The sequence below is a fragment of the Coregonus clupeaformis genome, chromosome 17 (assembly GCF_020615455.1).
Source record: "Coregonus clupeaformis isolate EN_2021a chromosome 17, ASM2061545v1, whole genome shotgun sequence".
NCBI lineage: Eukaryota > Metazoa > Chordata > Actinopteri > Salmoniformes > Salmonidae > Coregonus > Coregonus clupeaformis.
This window is the reverse complement of record NC_059208.1, coordinates 2055838-2074636: the sequence shown is the minus strand read 5'-3', so window position 1 is coordinate 2074636 and position 18799 is coordinate 2055838. Positions and strand designations below refer to the sequence as shown.

General features: G+C 41.6%; 1 protein-coding gene and 1 non-coding gene across 3 annotated transcripts in view; one reads left to right on the top strand and one right to left on the bottom strand.

The window, feature by feature from the left end:
* Positions 1-233: 233 nt before the first annotated feature.
* Positions 234-306, bottom strand: trnat-ugu. Its single transcript has one exon. It is a non-coding gene; the product is annotated as a tRNA-Thr (tRNA).
* Positions 307-4417: 4111 nt separating this feature from the next.
* The window catches only part of LOC121543234 (protein FAM171A1-like), a 29490-nt gene continuing 15108 nt past the window's right edge, over positions 4418-18799 (top strand). For both annotated transcript variants that reach the window (XM_041852983.2, XM_041852982.2), the window contains exons 1-2: positions 4418-4755; positions 17389-17619. In XM_041852983.2, the coding sequence (XP_041708917.2) occupies positions 4644-4755; positions 17389-17619 (343 nt within the window). In that variant the 5' untranslated portion in view covers positions 4418-4643. The remainder of the gene's footprint in view (positions 4756-17388; positions 17620-18799) is intronic.

Genomic DNA, 18799 nt, shown 5'->3' with positions numbered 1-18799 from the left:
TTCTTTAATCATGATGGGCGTCCCAGGACGGGATCGGCAAACGTATCCTCAGTTTGTTTGGCAATGTCTTTTACAGTAGTAGTACAGCAGATTATTTTTAATTATTTTTGCAGGGCAATATTGTCCGTTTGTTGTCACTTTTAAATCTTTCTGCTGTATAGAGCCAGAGTAATGGTAACTCCCACCTTGTGCAGCGTTTCAGACGCATGTCACAGAGGGTAGGATCAAAATTAAGGCCCCAGCGAGAATTGAACTCACGACCCCTGGTTTACAAGACCAGTGCTCTAACCTCTGAGCTATGGAGCCATACATGTTCATGAGAATAATTGGAATGCTATAAAGAACACACCCATCAGAGAGTTAAAGAAAGAGGTACACCTAAGTAACCAAACAAGCAGGTTACCTGGTCTGGCTCCTACATTAAAAGCAGATTCCTTGTCACCCTTTGTTATACATTTAATGAAAAACTCTCCCCGATTTATGTGACCCTCAGGCAGGTCTGGTCTGGTGGTCTCCTTTAATTGCCACCTCTCCTTCTTTCCTTTTCTCTCCTTCATTACCAATTTTTTTAGGGGTAAATCAGCTTTAATATTGCAGATAGATCCCACAATCTATTAATGTAATTGTCTGCATAATTTCCTATCCCCCATAAAATGTTTACAACATTTTTATTATTTTCCCTGAACCCTACCACCCCTCCCCTAATTGGAGTAAACTAATGGACAACAATACTTAGGCTTCTACTTCCAGCTTATACATACTATATATATATTTTACGGACACAGTATATTTTACATTAGTCATCTATTTTTATTTTGTTTTTAGTCCCACCCTTCAGCTACCCTCAACCCCTCCCATCTACAGTGGGGGAAAAAAATATTTAGTCAGCCACCAATTGTGCAAGTTCTCCCACTTAAAAAGATGAGAGAGGCCTGTAATTTTCATCATAGGTACACGTCAACTATGACAGACAAATTGAGATTTTTTTTTCTTCAGAAAATCACATTGTAGGATTTTTAATGAATTTATTTGCAAATTATGGTGGAAAATAAGTATTTGGTCACCTACAAACAAGCAAGATTTCTGGCTCTCACAGACCTGTAACTTCTTCTTTAAGAGGCTCCTCTGTCCTCCACTCGTTACCTGTATTAATGGCACCTGTTTGAACTTGTTATCAGTATAAAAGACACCTGTCCACAACCTCAAACAGTCACACTCCAAACTCCACTATGGCCAAGACCAAAGAGCTGTCAAAGGACACCAGAAACAAAATTGTAGACCTGCACCAGGCTGGGAAGACTGAATTTGCAATAGGTAAGCAGCTTGGTTTGAAGAAATCAACTGTGGGAGCAATTATTAGGAAATGGAAGACATACAAGACCACTGATAATCTCCCTCGATCTGGGGCTCCACGCAAGATCTCACCCCGTGGGGTCAAAATGATCACAAGAACGGTGAGCAAAAATCCCAGAACCACACAGGGGGACCTAGTGAATGACCTGCAGAGAGCTGGGACCAAAGTAACAAAGCCTACCATCAGTAACACACTACGCCGCCAGGGACTCAAATCCTGCAGTGCCAGACGTGTCCCCCTGCTTAAGCCAGTACATGTCCAGGCCCGTCTGAAGTTTGCTAGAGTGCATTTGGATGATCCAGAAGAGGATTGGGAGAATGTCATATGGTCAGATGAAACCAAAATAGAACTTTTTGGTAAAAACTCAACTCGTCGTGTTTGGAGGACAAAGAATGCTGAGTTGCATCCAAAGAACACCATACCTACTGTGAAGCATGGGGGTGGAAACATCATGCTTTGGGGCTGTTTTTCTGCAAAGGGACCAGGACGACTGATCCGTGTAAAGGAAAGAATGAATGGGGCCATGTATCGTGAGATTTTGAGTGAAAACCTCCTTCCATCAGCAAGGGCATTGAAGATGAAATGTGGCTGGGTCTTTCAGCATGACAATGATCCCAAACACACCGCCCGGGCAACGAAGGAGTGGCTTCGTAAGAAGCATTTCAAGGTCCTGGAGTGGCCTAGCCAGTCTCCAGATCTCAACCCCATAGAAAATCTTTGGAGGGAGTTGAAAGTCCGTGTTGCCCAGCGACAGCCCCAAAACATCACTGCTCTAGAGGAGATCTGCATGGAGGAATGGGCCAAAATACCAGCAACAGTGTGTGAAAACCTTGTGAAGACTTACAGAAAACGTTTGACCTGTGTCATTGCCAACAAAGGGTATATAACAAAGTATTGAGAAACTTTTGTTATTGACCAAATACTTATTTTCCACCATAATTTGCAAATAAATTCATTAAAAATCCTACAATGTGATTTTCTAGATTTTTTTTTCTCATTTTGTCTGTCATAGTTGACGTGTACCTATGATGAAAATGACAGGCCTCTCTCATCTTTTTAAGTGGGAGAACTTGCACAATTGGTGGCTGACTAAATACTTTTTTCCCCCACTGTATCTCTGAAAACCATCCCGTTTTTTTTGTTAGCTGCATTTGTGACATAACTCCACCAGTCATATTTATGACATCATTAACAAAGATTATACAATTTGTAAACATTATTTCCAAAAATCATGTGTTTTTTTTAAATCAATTAGTATATTTGAGTTTAGACATAATATTTGTTGTAATAGGCCTTTTCTGGTGGATTAAATTGAAATTGCAAACTGGGATGTGACTAAATTTTTCCACAAATAGACAGGTATTTACCTTTCCATGGTAGCAAGATCTTATCTATTTTTGCTAACTTTCTATTAAAATGTATTGTAGTGAGATTGTTTCTTTCTTTCAGGATTTTAATACAGAGTATGTCCACTTTACCTTCAGACCATTTTATTGGTAAACTACACGGTAATGTGAAAGCAATCCAATAGCCTACTTAATATGGTACACTTATCATAGTTCAGTTGTATTCCAGAGAGGTTAGAGAAATTATCTAGATCCTCCATGAGGCTTTGCAGAGATCCAAATGGTGGATTTAAAAGAAAGCATGAGTCCTCAGCGCACACTGATGCCTTTGTTTTTAAGCCCCGGATTTCTAGCCCCTTGATATTATTGTTGGATCTAATTTTAATAGATAACATTTTGATGGCCATAATAAATAGATATGTCGAAACTGGACAACCTTGTTTCACTCCTCTTGACAGTTTAATACTTTCTCAGAAGTAGCCATTATTTAGTATACTGAACAAAAATATAAACGCAACATGCAACAATTTCAAAGATTTTACTGAGTTACAGTTCATATAAGGAAATCAGTAAATTGAAATAAATAAATGAGACCCTAATCTATGGATTTCACATGACTGGGAATACAGATATGTGTCTATTGGTCACAGATACCTTAAAAAAAAGGTAGGTAGGTAAATAACTACAATGACCATAATACATTGCGCACCTACTTGTCCGGTCTGTGTTTCTTTTACGCCTGCTACTGTTAGGTTAGTGTGGGTCAGACAAGGAGAGCAAGACAAAAGACAGCATAATGCGCAATCGAGAGGGATCTCTACCTAAGTGATTGATAGTTGGTATTCCGCAGTCATAAACTGCCCCGTGTAGCTCAGTTGGTAGAGCATGGCGCTTGCAACGCCAGGGTTGTGGGTTCGGTTTCCACAGGGGGCCAGTATGAAAAAATTAATAAAAAATAATGTATGCACTCACTAACTGTAAGTCGCTCTGAATAAAAATATATAATGTAAATAAAAGTATGCCTTATTTACTTTGAAGAACTACTAAAATTGTGTCAGACAGCATAGGCAGCAGCTCTATAGAGATGAGATGATGACTCGGAATGAGATAATAGTTATCAAATAAAACAAATGTAATACACTCAACAACTGAAATATTTTAGTAAAATAATGTCAATAAATGATGGTTAATAAGTGATAAGCAGTAATGGGCAGTCACTACCATCATGGGACTTGTATTAATTGTTTTATTCTGTGTTATTACAGCATTCAACCCATATAATGCATAGTGCATTTAATGTTTAAAAAAATAATTGAAACCGAAATCGAAAACCGTGATGTTTTAATAATCGAACTGAAACCGAACCGACCTAAAAAAGCACTAATTGCTCAGCACTAGTGGACAGTAAAGTTTCTCTATTTGCAGTTCTTAAGTTTTTAGTAGCAAATAGGAAATACATCTCTGGTTAAATTGCGTTTTTCATCAGTATTGTTTCAGAAATGTTTTTTGTTTGGGTGAGTTATTATAATTAATTAAAAACAAATATAGACTATCATCATAAAGCTGTCAACTCTTCAAAATGTGTTATCTTGTGGTGGTCTGACAACCACTTCAGTGAGTCGCCTGCAGATGGCGGTCAAACCCCACAAATGATTATTCCAGGCGCCTGTTGGTGGAGCATCTGGTGGCGGAATAGTTAACGTGGGGCGGCCCTGGCTTTAGTGACTTTCTTTCTTTTTTGAAGAAAAAAAAAGAACCGACGGAGCGGCAAGAGCGGTGGGATGCAGAACTGAACTGGACATACTGAGGGGGAAAATAGAGGGAACGCTGATGCTACAAAATATGGAGTCTTGCCCGATGTACATGTGTGTATTGTACAATACATTGATGTAGCCAGCCAATATTTTATATTTATCTGAACCGTTTTTTGTGTGACATCTGCAATGATGCGGGTCGGGGATTTGAGCAGGACCGCAGCGATAGTGCTCTGTCTTTTGGGATGCAATGTGTGGAAAGCGGTAACCAAAACCCTGCAGGAAGACAACGATATAAAAGGTAACGTAGGTAGCTAATACAAATTGTTCACTTTATTTAAACTACTTGTGCGATGTTATGCCCAATAAATTCGTCTTGCTAGCTAGTTACGTATATAGCTAGCGATACCTTGGCTTTGATGGCTTGTTATGTGCTAACGTTAGATAGTTAGCTAGCTACGTTCGTTAGCTTTTCAATTGGCCAGCTATATAATTTGGCAGGTTTTTTCAGCCACGAAACTTTATGAATATCGCTCTCTGTGGTCGTTCGTGTTTAATCTAGCCAAGGTATTATATCGTTTGAATGGTTTAAAGTGATTTTGTGTCTCACAACGTGCCTTCCACAGAAACAACACCACATCTTACCTAGCTGATATTGCATGTTGTTGGCAAAATAGGCTAGCTAACGTTAGCTGCTGTAGCTAACGTTAGTTGATGACAAGTTCTTCTGCAGCCTCTCAATTGAAATGGATACTTTTGGTTTTTACTTTGTTCCTGATTCAGATAAGGTGGAAACGTGATTTGAGCTAGATTTTTTTGCCATTTAACATTGTGTAATGGATTGTTTTCAGACCAGCAGTATTCCACGAGAGAGAACTTTAATGCATTTTGTGTATTAATTTGACTACGTATACAGTAGATTCCTCTAGACATGATTATAAGCTAGATACTGCAGATGTGAGTGGGAGGAGGAATGTCCCTCTCTCACATACATACATACATACACACACACACCACCCTCTCTCTATAAAGAGTGAAAGGCATTATATGACAGGTGGCTCTTGCTTCATTGCCTCTTCCTTCACAGCCTCCTGCTGAATTGGGGGCAGGGCTGGAAATGGTTTAGGCTGGGCCCAACCTATTTGGATCATTCAGTTTTTTTTCATTGTTACAGACATGAGTAAAATGGCAGCAGAGGTAGTTCATTCAGCCACTCCAAAGCTTCCCTTTTATAAAGAGTAGAGTGCTTCCAAGACTAGCCGCATCTGTTTCTCCCATTTACTCACTCATTCACTCATTCTCACACACACACACACACTACTTTGCTTGGAGAACTGTGCAGCTCTGTGTGTTGCTTCTTCAGTTTTGATTCTAATTTAGTTTCTTAATCATATTGCTGTGACTGTGTGTGTGTGCATAGTTGTGTGAGACTCTAACCAAACAGTAATGTATTAGACTATTTTGTGTCTGTCTGTCTGTGTAACTGAATATGAAGTGTCCCCAACTATCAGGTGATGTCAACATGAGGTAGTAGCCTATTAAGTGCCGTAGCGAAAATGATTGATGCCTTCTGAGCATCTCAACTCAGTTTTGTAAATTGTTATTTTATTTTACTGTCTCTCTCTCTCTCTGACCCAGTATAACCTTCAGCCCTCCTTGGGGCTCTGGTCGATACTGATGGCTTCTCCTCTTCTCTCCTCTCCAGACGCATAGCTAGCTATATACAGTTGAAATCGAAAGTTTACATACACCTTAGCCAAATACATTTAAACTCAGTTTTTCACAATTCCTGACATTTAATCCTAGTAAAAATTCCCTGTCTTAGGTCAGTTAGGATCACCACTTTATTTTAAGAATGTGAAATGTCAGAATAATAGTAGAGAGTGATTTATTTCAGCTTTTATTGATTTCATCACATTCCCAGTGGGTCAGAAGTTTACATACACTCAATTAGTATTTGGTAGCATTGCCTTTAAATTGTTTAACTTGGGTCAAATGTTTCGGGTAGCCTTCTACAAGCTTCCCACAATAAGTTGGGTGAATTTTGGCCCATTCCTCCTGACAGAGCTGGTGTAAATGAGTCAGGTTTGTAGGCCTCCTTGCTCGCACACACTTTTTCAGTTCTGCCCACACATTTTCTATAGGATTTAGGTCAGGGCTTTGTGATGGCCACTCCAATACCTTGACTTTGTTGTCCTTAAGCCATTTTGCCACAACTTTGGAAGTATGCTTGGGGTCATTGTCCATTTGGAAGACCCATTTGCGACCAAGCTTTAACTTCCTGACTGATGTCTTGAGATGTTGCTTCAATATATCCACATAATTTTCCTTCCTCATGATGCCATCTATTTTGTGAAGTGCACCAGTCCCCCCTTTTTCCTCTAAACATAACGATTGTCATTATGGCCAAACAGTTCTATTTTTGTTTAATCAGACCAGAGGACATTTCTCCAAAAAGTACGATCAGTTGCAAACCGTAGTCTGGCTTTTTTATGGCGGTTTTGGAGCAGTGGCTTCTTCCTTGCTGAGCGGCCTTTCAGGTTATGTCGATATAGGACTTGTTTTACTGTGGATATAGATAATTTTGTACCTGTTTCCTCCAGCATCTTCACAAGGTCCTTTGCTGTTGTTCTGGGATTGATTTGCACTTTTCGCACCAAAGTACGTTCATCTCTAGGAGACAGAACGCATCTCCTTCCTGAGCGGTATGACGGCTGCGTGGTCCCATGGTGTTATACTTGCGTACTATTGTTTGTACAGATGAACGGGGTACCTTCAGGCATTTGGAAATTGCTCCCAAGGATGAACCAGACTTGTGGAGGGCAAAAAAAAAAATTCTGAGGTCTTGGCTGATTTCTTTTGATTTTCTCATGATGTCAAGCAAAGAGGCACATAGTTTGAAGGTAGGCCTTGAAATACATCCACAGGTACACCTCCAATTGACTCAAATGATGTCAATTAGCCTATCAGAAGCTTCTAAAGCCATGACATCATTTTCTGGAATTTTCCAAGCTGTTTAAAGGCACAGTCAACTTAGTGTATGTAAACTTCTGACCCACTGGAATTGTGATAGAGTGAAATAATCTGTCTGTAAACAATTGTGGGAGGGGACTGTGTGTGTGCCTATGCATACGACACACTGCATTGCAGCACTCTGCTTATCCTCGGGGCTTGTGCACAGACTACTAAAACAGTGCTTTATACACACATGTACGCACACATGTACGCACACATGCACTAGCACAACACCTGTATTCGTTGAGGCATTGCTGCAGTTTTCCACCAGATCTATAATTTAGTAGTACATATATTTGTTTCTGTTCTGTCTGAACGAAATCAATGACATAATGCTAATTAATAACAGAAACATATAACATATTTATTATTGGATTAAGAGGGACTGAATATGATCTGTGACTTTTGTTAAGCACTAGGCAAAACACTGAATAGTGTCTGTTGTGTACCTTCAAATTACATTTTTTAAATTGTATTTTTCTGTCACAAAATAGATGTTATAGCCTAGCTAGCACAGTAACAGTAGCTATATTGTTTGGACATTTAAGAGTTTATTTCCAAAACACTATATCCACAAATGTTTCACATTTGTGTTTTTTCATCAGAAATGAATGCTTATGGGTGAAGTTCTATAGTTGCCGAGGCAGAGAGCTCATGTAAATTCTGTACATATTTAATCGTTTTTATGTATTTCTTTATTTTTTATAAAATGTGTATTTTTCATGAACTAAATGAGTGTAGATCAAGTATTGATATCATGAATTGGATTCCTGCCTGTAACTTGATGAAAATCAGCGTTGTCAACAAACTAGCTAATGCTAGCAGAGAAGTTGGAGACGCCCTGATAACACTGAGCTGCCTGCCTGCCCTTGGACATGCTGACATGACCACCACCTCTGCTGACCATCTAGCAGAGTTTCTAAATCCTCTCATGCGCGCTGCCCATCTGCTGGAGGTTTGAAGAAGCACTCCGACTTCATCTAGCTACTGTTGTAGCCTAAATTACTTTACTTTTTGTTGTTAATTTTGCTTAACAAGCTCTTTGAGATTCTGTCTGCAATGAAAAGCACTATAAAAGTTTAATACATTATTATTTATGTGTGTGTAAAATATTACTGTCCTCAGATTTTTAGTTAATAGATTTTAGATGGTTTTGTTGCAAAATGCTATATATCCATTGTTTAGATGGAATAGAATGTTTGTATCCTGTATATTTAACATATATGAATTCAACACATCATAAATTAACCTCATGCTATAGTGTTTGGTTAGAGTTAGGCCTTGTCCCAAATGGCATCCTATTTCCTATAAATTGCACTACTTTTGACCAGAGCCCAGATCATATGTATTGATACAGTTTTTAATATATTATTTTATGTTGACGTCACAAATGTATCAGTTGTACCATTTTTAAATTAAAGGTCCAATGCAGCAGTTTTTTTATCTCTATCTTACTGTGATTGTTTCCAATTTATAAAAACAGACTGACAGTTATTTTCTAACAGTTCTTACACTAAAAGGGCACAATCATAATTTTCACAATTTCACAATATTATCCCAACTTTTAGTTTTTGACTGCACTAGGTCTTAATTATTTTAATGATTTGTCACATTAGACTGTGTAAAACCATGCAGTGCAACTTTTTTCACTGAGAGTGAGGTGGATATATCTAGTTTTGAAACAAAATGTGATGGTTTGTTTCTCTGACATGAAACCATCTAGTGATAAGTTTCAAACAAACATGTCTGTCATTTAACAACCCCAAGCCATGATTAGATGGGGGGGGGAAAACACACCAATCTCTTTCAGAAGTTCTTTAAACAAACAAAAAATTGATATATAGTGATTTGGAATGAAACACTTCAAATATACCTTCAAGTCAGTTTGCATTGTTTGTGTCACTGAAAGTGAAGGTTTCATATAAATACACACAGTACCTGAGTATGTTTTCTGCAGTTGGTCCACTATGTCTGTGAGTTTATCCACCCTAGCACAGATTGGGTCGGGATCTTGGCCCCATGCCCCAGAGAGACAGAACAGCAACACCAGCTGAGCTAAAGCACCCCTCATTCTCAATCAATCAAATCAAATCAAATTTTATTGGTCACATGCGCCGAATACAACAGGTGCAGACATTACAGTGAAATGCTTACTTACAGCCCTTAACCAACAGTGCATTTATTTTAAACAAAAAAGTAAGAATAAAACAACAACAAAAAAGTGTTGAGAAAAAAAAGAGCAGAAGTAAAATAAAGTGACAGTAGGGAGGCTATATATACAATAGAATAAAGTGACAGTAGGGAGGCTATATATACACAGGGGGGTACCGTTGCATAGTCAATGTGCGGGGGCACCGGCTAGTTGAGGTAGTTGAGGTAATATGTACATGTGGGTAGAGTTAAAGTGACTATGCATAAATACTTAACAGAGTAGCAGCAGCGTAAAAAGGATGGGGTGGGGGGGCAGTGCAAATAGTCCGGGTAGCCATGATTAGCTGTTCAGGAGTCTTATGGCTTGGGGGTAGAAGCTGTTGAGAAGTCTTTTGGACCTAGACTTGGCACTCCGGTACCGCTTGCCGTGCGGTAGCAGAGAGAACAGTCTATGACTAGGGTGGCTGGAGTCTTTGACAATTTTGAGGGCCTTCCTCTGACACCGCCTGGTATAGAGGTCCTGGATGGCAGGGAGCTTTGCCCCAGTGATGTACTGGGCCGTACGCACTACCCTCTGTAGTGCCTTGCGGTCAGAGGCCAAGCAGTTGCCATACCAGGCGGTGATGCAACCAGTCAGGATGCTCTCGATGGTGCAGCTGTAGAATTTTTTGAGGATCTGAGGACCCATGCCAAATCTTTTTAGTCTCCTGAGGGGGGAATAGGCTTTGTCGTGCCCTCTTCACGACTGTCATGGTGTGTTTGGACCATGATAGTTCGTTGGTGATGTGGACACCAAGGAACTTGAAGCTCTCAACCTGTTCCACTACAGCCCCGTCGATGAGAATGGGGGCGTGCTCAGTCCTCTTTTTTTTCCTGTAGTCCACAATCATCTCCTTTGTCTTGGTCACGTTGAGGGAGAGGTTGTTGTCCTGGCACCACACGGCCAGATCTCTGACCTCCTCCCTATAGGCTGTCTCATCGTTGTCGGTGATCAGGCCTACCACTGTTGTGTCGTCGGCAAACTTAATGATGGTGTTGGAGTCGTGCCTGGCCATGCAGTCATGGGTGAACAGAGAGTACAGGAGGGGACTGAGCACGCACCCCTGAGGGGCCCCCGTGTTGAGGATCAGTGTGGCAGATGTGTTGTTACCTACCCTTACCACCTGGGGGCGGCCCGTCAGGAAGTCCAGGATCCAGTTGCAGAGGGAGGTGTTTAGTCCCAGGATCCTTAGCTTAGTGATGAGCTTTGAGGGCACTATGGTGTTGAATGCTGAGCTGTAGTCAATGAATAGCATTCTCACGTAGGTGTTCCTCTTGTCCAGGTGGGAAAGGGCAGTGTGGAGTGCGATAGAGATTGCATCATCTGTGGATCTGTTGGGGCGGTATGCAAATTGGAGTGGGTCTAGGGTTTCTGGGATTATGCTGTTGATGTGAGCCATGACCAGTCTTTCAAAGCACTTCATGGCTACAGACGTCAGTGCTACGGGTCGGTAGTCATTTAGGCAGGTTATCTTAGAGTTCTTGGGCACGGGGACTATGGTGGTCTGCTTGAAACATGTTGGTATTACAGACTCAGTCAGGGACAAGTTGAAAATGTCAGTGAAGACACTTGCCAGTTGGTCAGCACATGCTCGGAGTACACGTCCTGGTAATCCGTCTGGCCCTGCGGCCTTGTGAATGTTGACCTGCTTAAAAGTCTTACTCACATCGGCTACGGAGAGCGTGATCACATAGTCGTCCGGAACAGCTGGTGCTCTCATGCATGCTTCAGTGTTGCTTGCCTCGAAGCGAGCATAGAAGTGGTTTAGCTCGTCTGGTAGGCTTGTGTCACTGGGCAGCTCGCGGCTGTGCTTCCCTTTGTAGTCTGTAATAGTTTTCAAGCCCTGCCACATCCGACGAGCGTCAGAGCCAGTGTAGTATGATTCAATCTTAGACCTGTATTGACTCTTTGCCTGTTTGATGGTTCGTCGGAGGTCATAGCGGGATTTCTTATAAGCGTCCGGGTTAGAGTCCCGTTCCTTGAAAGCGGCAGCTCTACCCTTTAGCTCAGTGCGGATGTTTCCTGTAATCCATGGCTTCTGGTTGGGGTATGTACGTACGGTCACTGTGGGGACGACATCATCGATGCACTTATTGATGAAGCCAGTGACTGATGTGGTGTACTCCTCAATGCTGTCTGAAGAATCCCGGAACATGTTCCAGTCTGTGCTAGCAAAACAGTCCTGTAGCTTCATCTGCGTCATCTGACCACTTTTTTATTAGCCGAATCACTGGTGCTTCCTGCTTCAGTTTTTGCTTATAAGCAGGAATCAGGAGGATAGAGTTATGGTCAGATTTGCCAAATGGAGGGCGAGGGAGAGCTTTGTATGCGTCTCTGTGTGTGGAGTAAAGGTGGTCTAGAGTTTTTTCCCCTCTGGTTGCACATTTAACATGCTGGTAGAAATGAGGTAGAACGGATTTAAGTTTCCCTGCATTAAAGTCCCCGGCCACTAGGAGCGCTGCATCTGGATGAGCGTTTTCTTGTTGATTAATGGCCTTGTACAACTCATTCAGTGCAATCTTAATGCCAGCATTGGTTTGTGGTGGTAAATAGACAGCTATGAAAAATATAGATGAAAACTCTCTTGGTAAATAGTGTGGTCTACAGCTTATCATAAGATACTCTACCTCGGGCGAGCAAAACCTTGAGACTTCCTTAGTATTTGATTTTGTTCACCAGCTGTTGTTTACAAATATACACAGACCGCCGCCCCTCGTCTTACCCGAGTCTGCCGTTCTGTCCTGCCGATGTAGCGTATAGCCCGCTAGCTGAATGTTGTCATTGTTGTCGTTCAGCCACGACTCCGTGAAACATAAGATATTACAGTTTTTAATGTCCCGTTGGTAGGATAACCGTAATCTTAAATCGTCCATTTTATTCTCCAAAGCTTGAACGTTGGCTAATAGGATTGATGGGAGAGGCAGTTTACTCGTTCGCCGTCGGATCCTTACAAGGCACCCGGATCTGCGTCCACGATATCTCCGTCTCTTCCTCACGCGAATGACAGGGATCTGGGCCTTGTCGGGAGTCTGTAGAATATCCTTCGCGAACGCCTCGTTGAAGAAAAAGTCTTCGTCCAATACCAGGTGAGTAATCGCTGTCCTGATATCCAGAAGCTCTCTTTGGTTATAAGAGACGATGGCAGAAACATTATGTACAAAATAAATTACAAATAACGCGGAAAAACACACATAATAGTACAATTGGTTAGAGGGCTGTAAAACGGCAGCCATCTTCTTCCGGCGCTGTATTGTCGAAAACAATGTAGTCTATCATGCTCTGTCCCCACGTCTTTATACACACAAAACCAGGAAATAGGTGAAGGAAATGGAGAGAGTGTATGTTAAAGAGGCCTAATAAGAGCAGAAACGGAGAGAGATGGGGAATCCCCCAAGTATTAATGAGATGACTCAAAGCATTTACTTTCGTCGACCACAGAACACTGTAGTTTCCTAGTGTACCAAGGAGGAGTTTGAAAGGTTGTGATGGTGCCAAAGAAAGCCTCTCGTGCAGAGTTGATGGAATTATTTTCTCTATACTTTAATCTCTGCCTACTAATTTACTATACTGGAATATTCATCAGGATATTTTAAAGATAGAATTTGATAGGTTATGTTAAAGATATTGTGGTGGGTTATCCCTATCCTAGTACCTGTGTTGTGTGTTTGCGTTGAGCCGGGAAAAAAAACCTGTTATAAAATCAACAGCAGGGGTTGAACCGGTACACACACCAGGAGTTAACGGTATCTAGGACCTGATCTGACAATTAATAACCAGTGACAATTAATAACCAGTAACCATGGATACCATAAGCACAACCAGTCGACCTTTAGCACAGCAGCCCTCCGTCAGAGCAGCTAGTAGCCACAGACAGAGGAGGCTACTGTCCTGCCATTATTATGGCTCAGTGATGATGCCCAACTCCCTCTACCTCACAGCAGGGTCTGATAATCAATAACCTCCACACACTCACACAAACATAATGAACACACTGGCTCTTCCTCGCACACCCATACTGTCTGTCTCACACACGCCCTGCTGCTCTGGCTGCTGTTGCTTGGGCTAATTGGTGGTAGATCTCAGCATCGGGTCAGGAAAAACTCCCTTTGATGCCTTTATCCTCCATATGGCACACACACACACACACACACACACACACACACAGAGAGACTGGGAGCCAGTTACTGAGAGAACAACTGGTTTAACAGGGCTGCTAAAACACATTTCTCTTCTTACACACATTTGTGTGTGTTTTGAGATGCACCTCTCAGAGGGCTTTAGCCTGTTTAAGGATGATGTCACCAGCGATTTATTGGATCAGAATGGGGAGGTGTGTGTGTAAGTGTGTGCGCGCACCACAGTCTCCCAGGGGAGCTCTTCAGAGTGAGCTCAGCTGGTACCCCTAAGGAAGGACGGAACACTGGGACAGGAAGTGATGTACCATTAGAATGCCTCCCTCTCACTGACCTCTGTGTTGGGGGGAACGCCATGGTAACAGTGGATATTTTCACTACCCTTAAAAGACCCACTACAGTGAAAATTAAAATGGTTGTTGCAACTAGTTTGAGAAAAGTGATATATAGATAGAGAATCTGTAGTAGTCCGGCTCATTTCATTTTTTACATTTCAGTCATTTAGTAGACGCTCTTATCCAGAGCGACTTAAAGTTAGTGAGTGCATACATTTATTTTTTCCATACTGGTCCCCCATGGGAATCGAACCCACAACCCTGGCGTTGCAAGTGCCATGCTCTACCAACTGAGCATGGCTCCTATAGGACTCCACCCTATAGTCTGTATTTGTCTGATCCTCTGTGTGTCAGTGTATCTGTTACATTAATAATAATCTAGCCTGGGGAGATGGGAGAGCATGTCCTGGGGTTGGGGGACGGGGTAAGTGTGGGTGTGTATGTAAGGGTAAAGGACGGGTATGTGTATGTTCGGGAGGGGGGACAATGATCAAACGCCTTAATTAAGGGACAATGATCAAACACCACTTCCATTATCACAGAGACAAGCGTCTGCCATATGGAAACATGTAGATTAGAGAGGGGGTGTGTGTGAGAGAGGGGGTGTGTGCGTGAGAGGGTGTGCGTATGTGGGCATGTATACGACAGAGGAGTAAGTAGATGGTGTAATAGCAGAGAGATGAGGAAGATGTGTGTTTTGTGTTGCTGAAATTAATTGTTCCCCTTGCTGTAGGTGACTGTACTAGACGGAGCTCCTACTTATTTCAGTGATGAAGTATGGCTAAAGTAGCCTTGTTAGATATTAGCACACATTACTGTTGTTTACATAACCTGCCAGACCAGACATTTGTTTACAGTGTTGGTACCAAGTCACCGTTAAGGTGTTAGCCAAGCTCCTTTATGAAACAAGCTGAAATGGGCTTGTGTGTGTGTGTGTGTGTGTGTGTGTGTGTGTGTGTGCATAATCGGACTGTTTTTAAAGGTCTAGGCTTGAAACACAAGCTCTCTTTTTTTACCTGGTTGTTCTCGCTCTGTCTCTCTCTCTGTCTCACTCACTCACACCGTATGACTCCTGCAAAGTGCCGTTCTCCACAATGGTAAAGGTTAGGGTTCTGGCCTGGGTAAAGGTAAGTGTTACCTTGCCAATGTTAGCCTCACACAACTCACGCTCACTGAAACTAAAGTGTTCTAAATACTTGGAGTTCTCTTGTGAAACTTGTCTCCCATTTGGCTCTTATTTTCTGTTTATCAGTATACTCTCTCTATCCTCCATCCTTGTTTTATAAAGTAGCGCCGTATAAAATCTGCGATACGGATGGAATCACGGAATCCAGACAATAAAACAGAATTCAACAATATAAAGAAATGTATTGAACAGTAGGGAATCAACTAAATGTATTTAACAGTAGGGAATCAACTAAATGTATTGAACAGTAGGGAATCAACAAAGTGTATTGAACTTTGTAGGGAATCAACTAAATGTATTGAACTTCGTAGGGAGTCAACTAAATGTATTGAAACATTATTAATTTGGCCAAGTTTATCATAAGACATGAACAGAAGGCATCAGTGATTCGGATTTCCTGCAACTTTCTGAAGAGGCAACGAGAATTCCCCGTCTGTGTGTGTGGTGCGTGCAGCTACCTCTGTGTAGCCGTTAGCGATGATGCTAATGAAAACAGTCTTCTGGTAGATGGAAAGGTTTTCCAAAAACATTCTCAAGTAAATGTTAACTACAAAGTAGCCTATGCTTACCTGGCAGAATTATATCATGATTATTTGCATCAATCCAGTGGGTATTTGTTTTGCAAACTCTACCAGAAAATATTAAGTGCTCACTGGAATTAAAGGTTATCTACACCCAAAAATCTACATTTCTCAAATTTTTCCCGGACCTCAAAAGTGGTGTCCTGATGTGGTTTTAGCATGGTTGTGGACGTAGAACATCCAATTTAGTTGTTGTAATCAAGTGCAATTTTGAGAGTGAACCTGAAAAAACAGGGGAAAACGGAAATCTGGAAAACTAAACGGAATCAGGCAGAAAATTCAACAGATTTGATAGGACCCTAACAAAGGTCTAGACTAGACAAGCTTGGCCAGTCTGTGTGTTCCACTTGATAGAGTGGGTTGTTGCTCTGTCCCAGTTTAGCTCTGGCACTGTGTGTGTGTGTGTGTGTGTGTATCTGTGGCAAGCTTTACAATGCTCTGCTATCCAACCGAGTTAATGGTTTAATGGAAGTATGTTATTCAGCAGTTTCCAGGAAGGTGTGTGACAGTAATAAAGGAGATGTGTGCTCAGAGACTTCCTTCCTCAGCCATCAAGAAACAGCGAAAGGGCCCATTGTTTTGACAGAGCCTCACTATTGGCTGGTAACCAGGAAATTGGGTTTTGGCCACTCACTGTGATTGGCTGTTAACTGCCGATGTCAAATGTAACTGAATCAGAAAGCTTATCCTGACTCCTGTATGGACTACTGTATATATGCCTAGGCTATGTTCTAGGATTCATCTTCTGTTGGGCTGGACATGGATACGCTTCATTAGGCAAAGTTTGTTCATTTTCAGATCAAATGGGACTCATTAGAGATTGAAGGCCAACTAATTACAGACAATTAGTGACAAGTCTGAGTCTGTGTGGTGCACGCTTACCAGTGGTGGAAAAAGTACCCAATTGTCATACTTGAGTAAAAATAAAGATACCTTCATAGAAAATGACTCAAGTAAAAGTGAAAGTCAACCAGTAAAATACTACTTGAGTAAAAGTCTAAAATTATTTGGTTTTAAATATACTTAAGTATCAAAAGTAAATGTAATTGCTAAAATATATTTAAGTAGTACAAGTATAAATCATTTCAAATTCCTTATTAAGCAAACCAGACGGCACAATTAATAATAATAATATTTACAGAAAGCCAAGGGCACACTCCAACACTCAGACATAATTTACAAATGAAGCATTAGTCCGCCAGATTAGAGGCATAGAGATGACAAGGGATGTTCTCTTGATAAGTGTGTGAATTGGACCATTTTCCAGTCCTGCTAAGCATTCAAAATGTAACAAGTACTTTTGGGTATCAGTCAAAATGTACATTTATTTTATTTGGGAATTTAGTGAAGTAAAAGTATAAGTTGTCAAAAATATAAATAGTATACTAAAGTACAGATACTTTCAAGTATTTTTTACTTAACTACTTTACACCACTGACGCTTACTTAGCAGTGTGTGTAACTCTCTCTCTCTCTCTCTGTCTCTCTGTGTAGAGGTGACTCTGAAGGTTCACCTGAGTGATGCCAGCACCCACCAGCCCCTGGGCGGAGCCACCATCGAGCTCTTCGCCAACCACACCCCCCCTGTAACCACAGAGACCTCCGCTGCCGACGGCAACGCCTACCTGCGCTTTCCCTACCGCCTTGGAACCCTGCTGGTCGTCACAGCAACCAGACAGGGCTACGTGCCAAACTCCGCCCCCTGGAGACCCACCAGACTGCCTGGTAGGTCAAAGTAGTAAAATCTACAAAGTGTGCATGTGTGTGTGTGAACAATCTGAAAGTGCTGTGTGAGGATAATGGGGGTGTTCCATTACAGCTTTATTATAATAAGTGACCACGTCCCCGTCCCCCCCTCACACACACACACACACAGCCCTCCCAAGAGGCCATGGGGAGAGGTGTGTGTGTGATGGAGGAGGGGGATACTTATTATAATAAAGCTGTAATGGAACACCCCCATTATCCTCACACACCACTTTCAAATTGTTCACACACACGCTTATCAGCACTAGGAGTGACAGAGAGGGGAAAGGAGGAGTGACCGAGAAAGGAAAGGAAAGGAGGGGTGACAGGAAGACAGCGGAAGTAGGAAAGAGTAGAGAACTTTGGTCTGTTGTATGATATTTATTCAGCCTTTATTTTACATTTTAGTCATTTAGCAGACGCTCTTATCCAGAGCAACTTACAGTTAGTGAGTGCATACATTTTCATACTGGCCCCCCGTGGGAAACGAACCCACAACCCTGGCGTTGCAAGCGCCATGCTCTACCAACTGAGCTACAGGGGACAGGGTGTCAATGCTGAGACCAGCGTCTCTTTTCCAGATGAGCCCTTTATAGCACTACAATACACATCACAATACAATAAACACATTCAACTACACATTCATATAAAAGGTCCCCTAACAACCATCTGAAATGCCCTAGAGGCACCAATTCCTCCAAGTGTATTGTAGATCATTCCCCACGTAAGGTGCAAGGAATTTAAAGGCTGATTGACCTAACGCTCTAGACACCAAAGGAGTCTCCAGAGTTAACCAACCATGTGAACGGATTTGATAACTTGTCATTTTAAATCTTAATAGTTATGTTAGCTAAGGTAAGTCGGAGGTTTGTGGAGCAGGGCTTTGTAAACAAAAAGAGAGGAATGATGTGATCTACATGACTTTAAAGAGGTCCAGACAACCTTTTGGTAAATAATACAGTGATGAGTAATAGAACTGTCTCCTGTGATAAAACGAATGGCGCTATGAAAAACAGCATCCAAGGGTTTAAAAGTAGAGACAGAGAACATAAAAGGGAAAGCTAGAGATTTAAACTAGTCAAGTAAGATCTTCAAATATGTTTTCCTACCAACCACAATGTTAGAAAATAAAGAAAAGTTGAGAGGAAAACCAAAATTC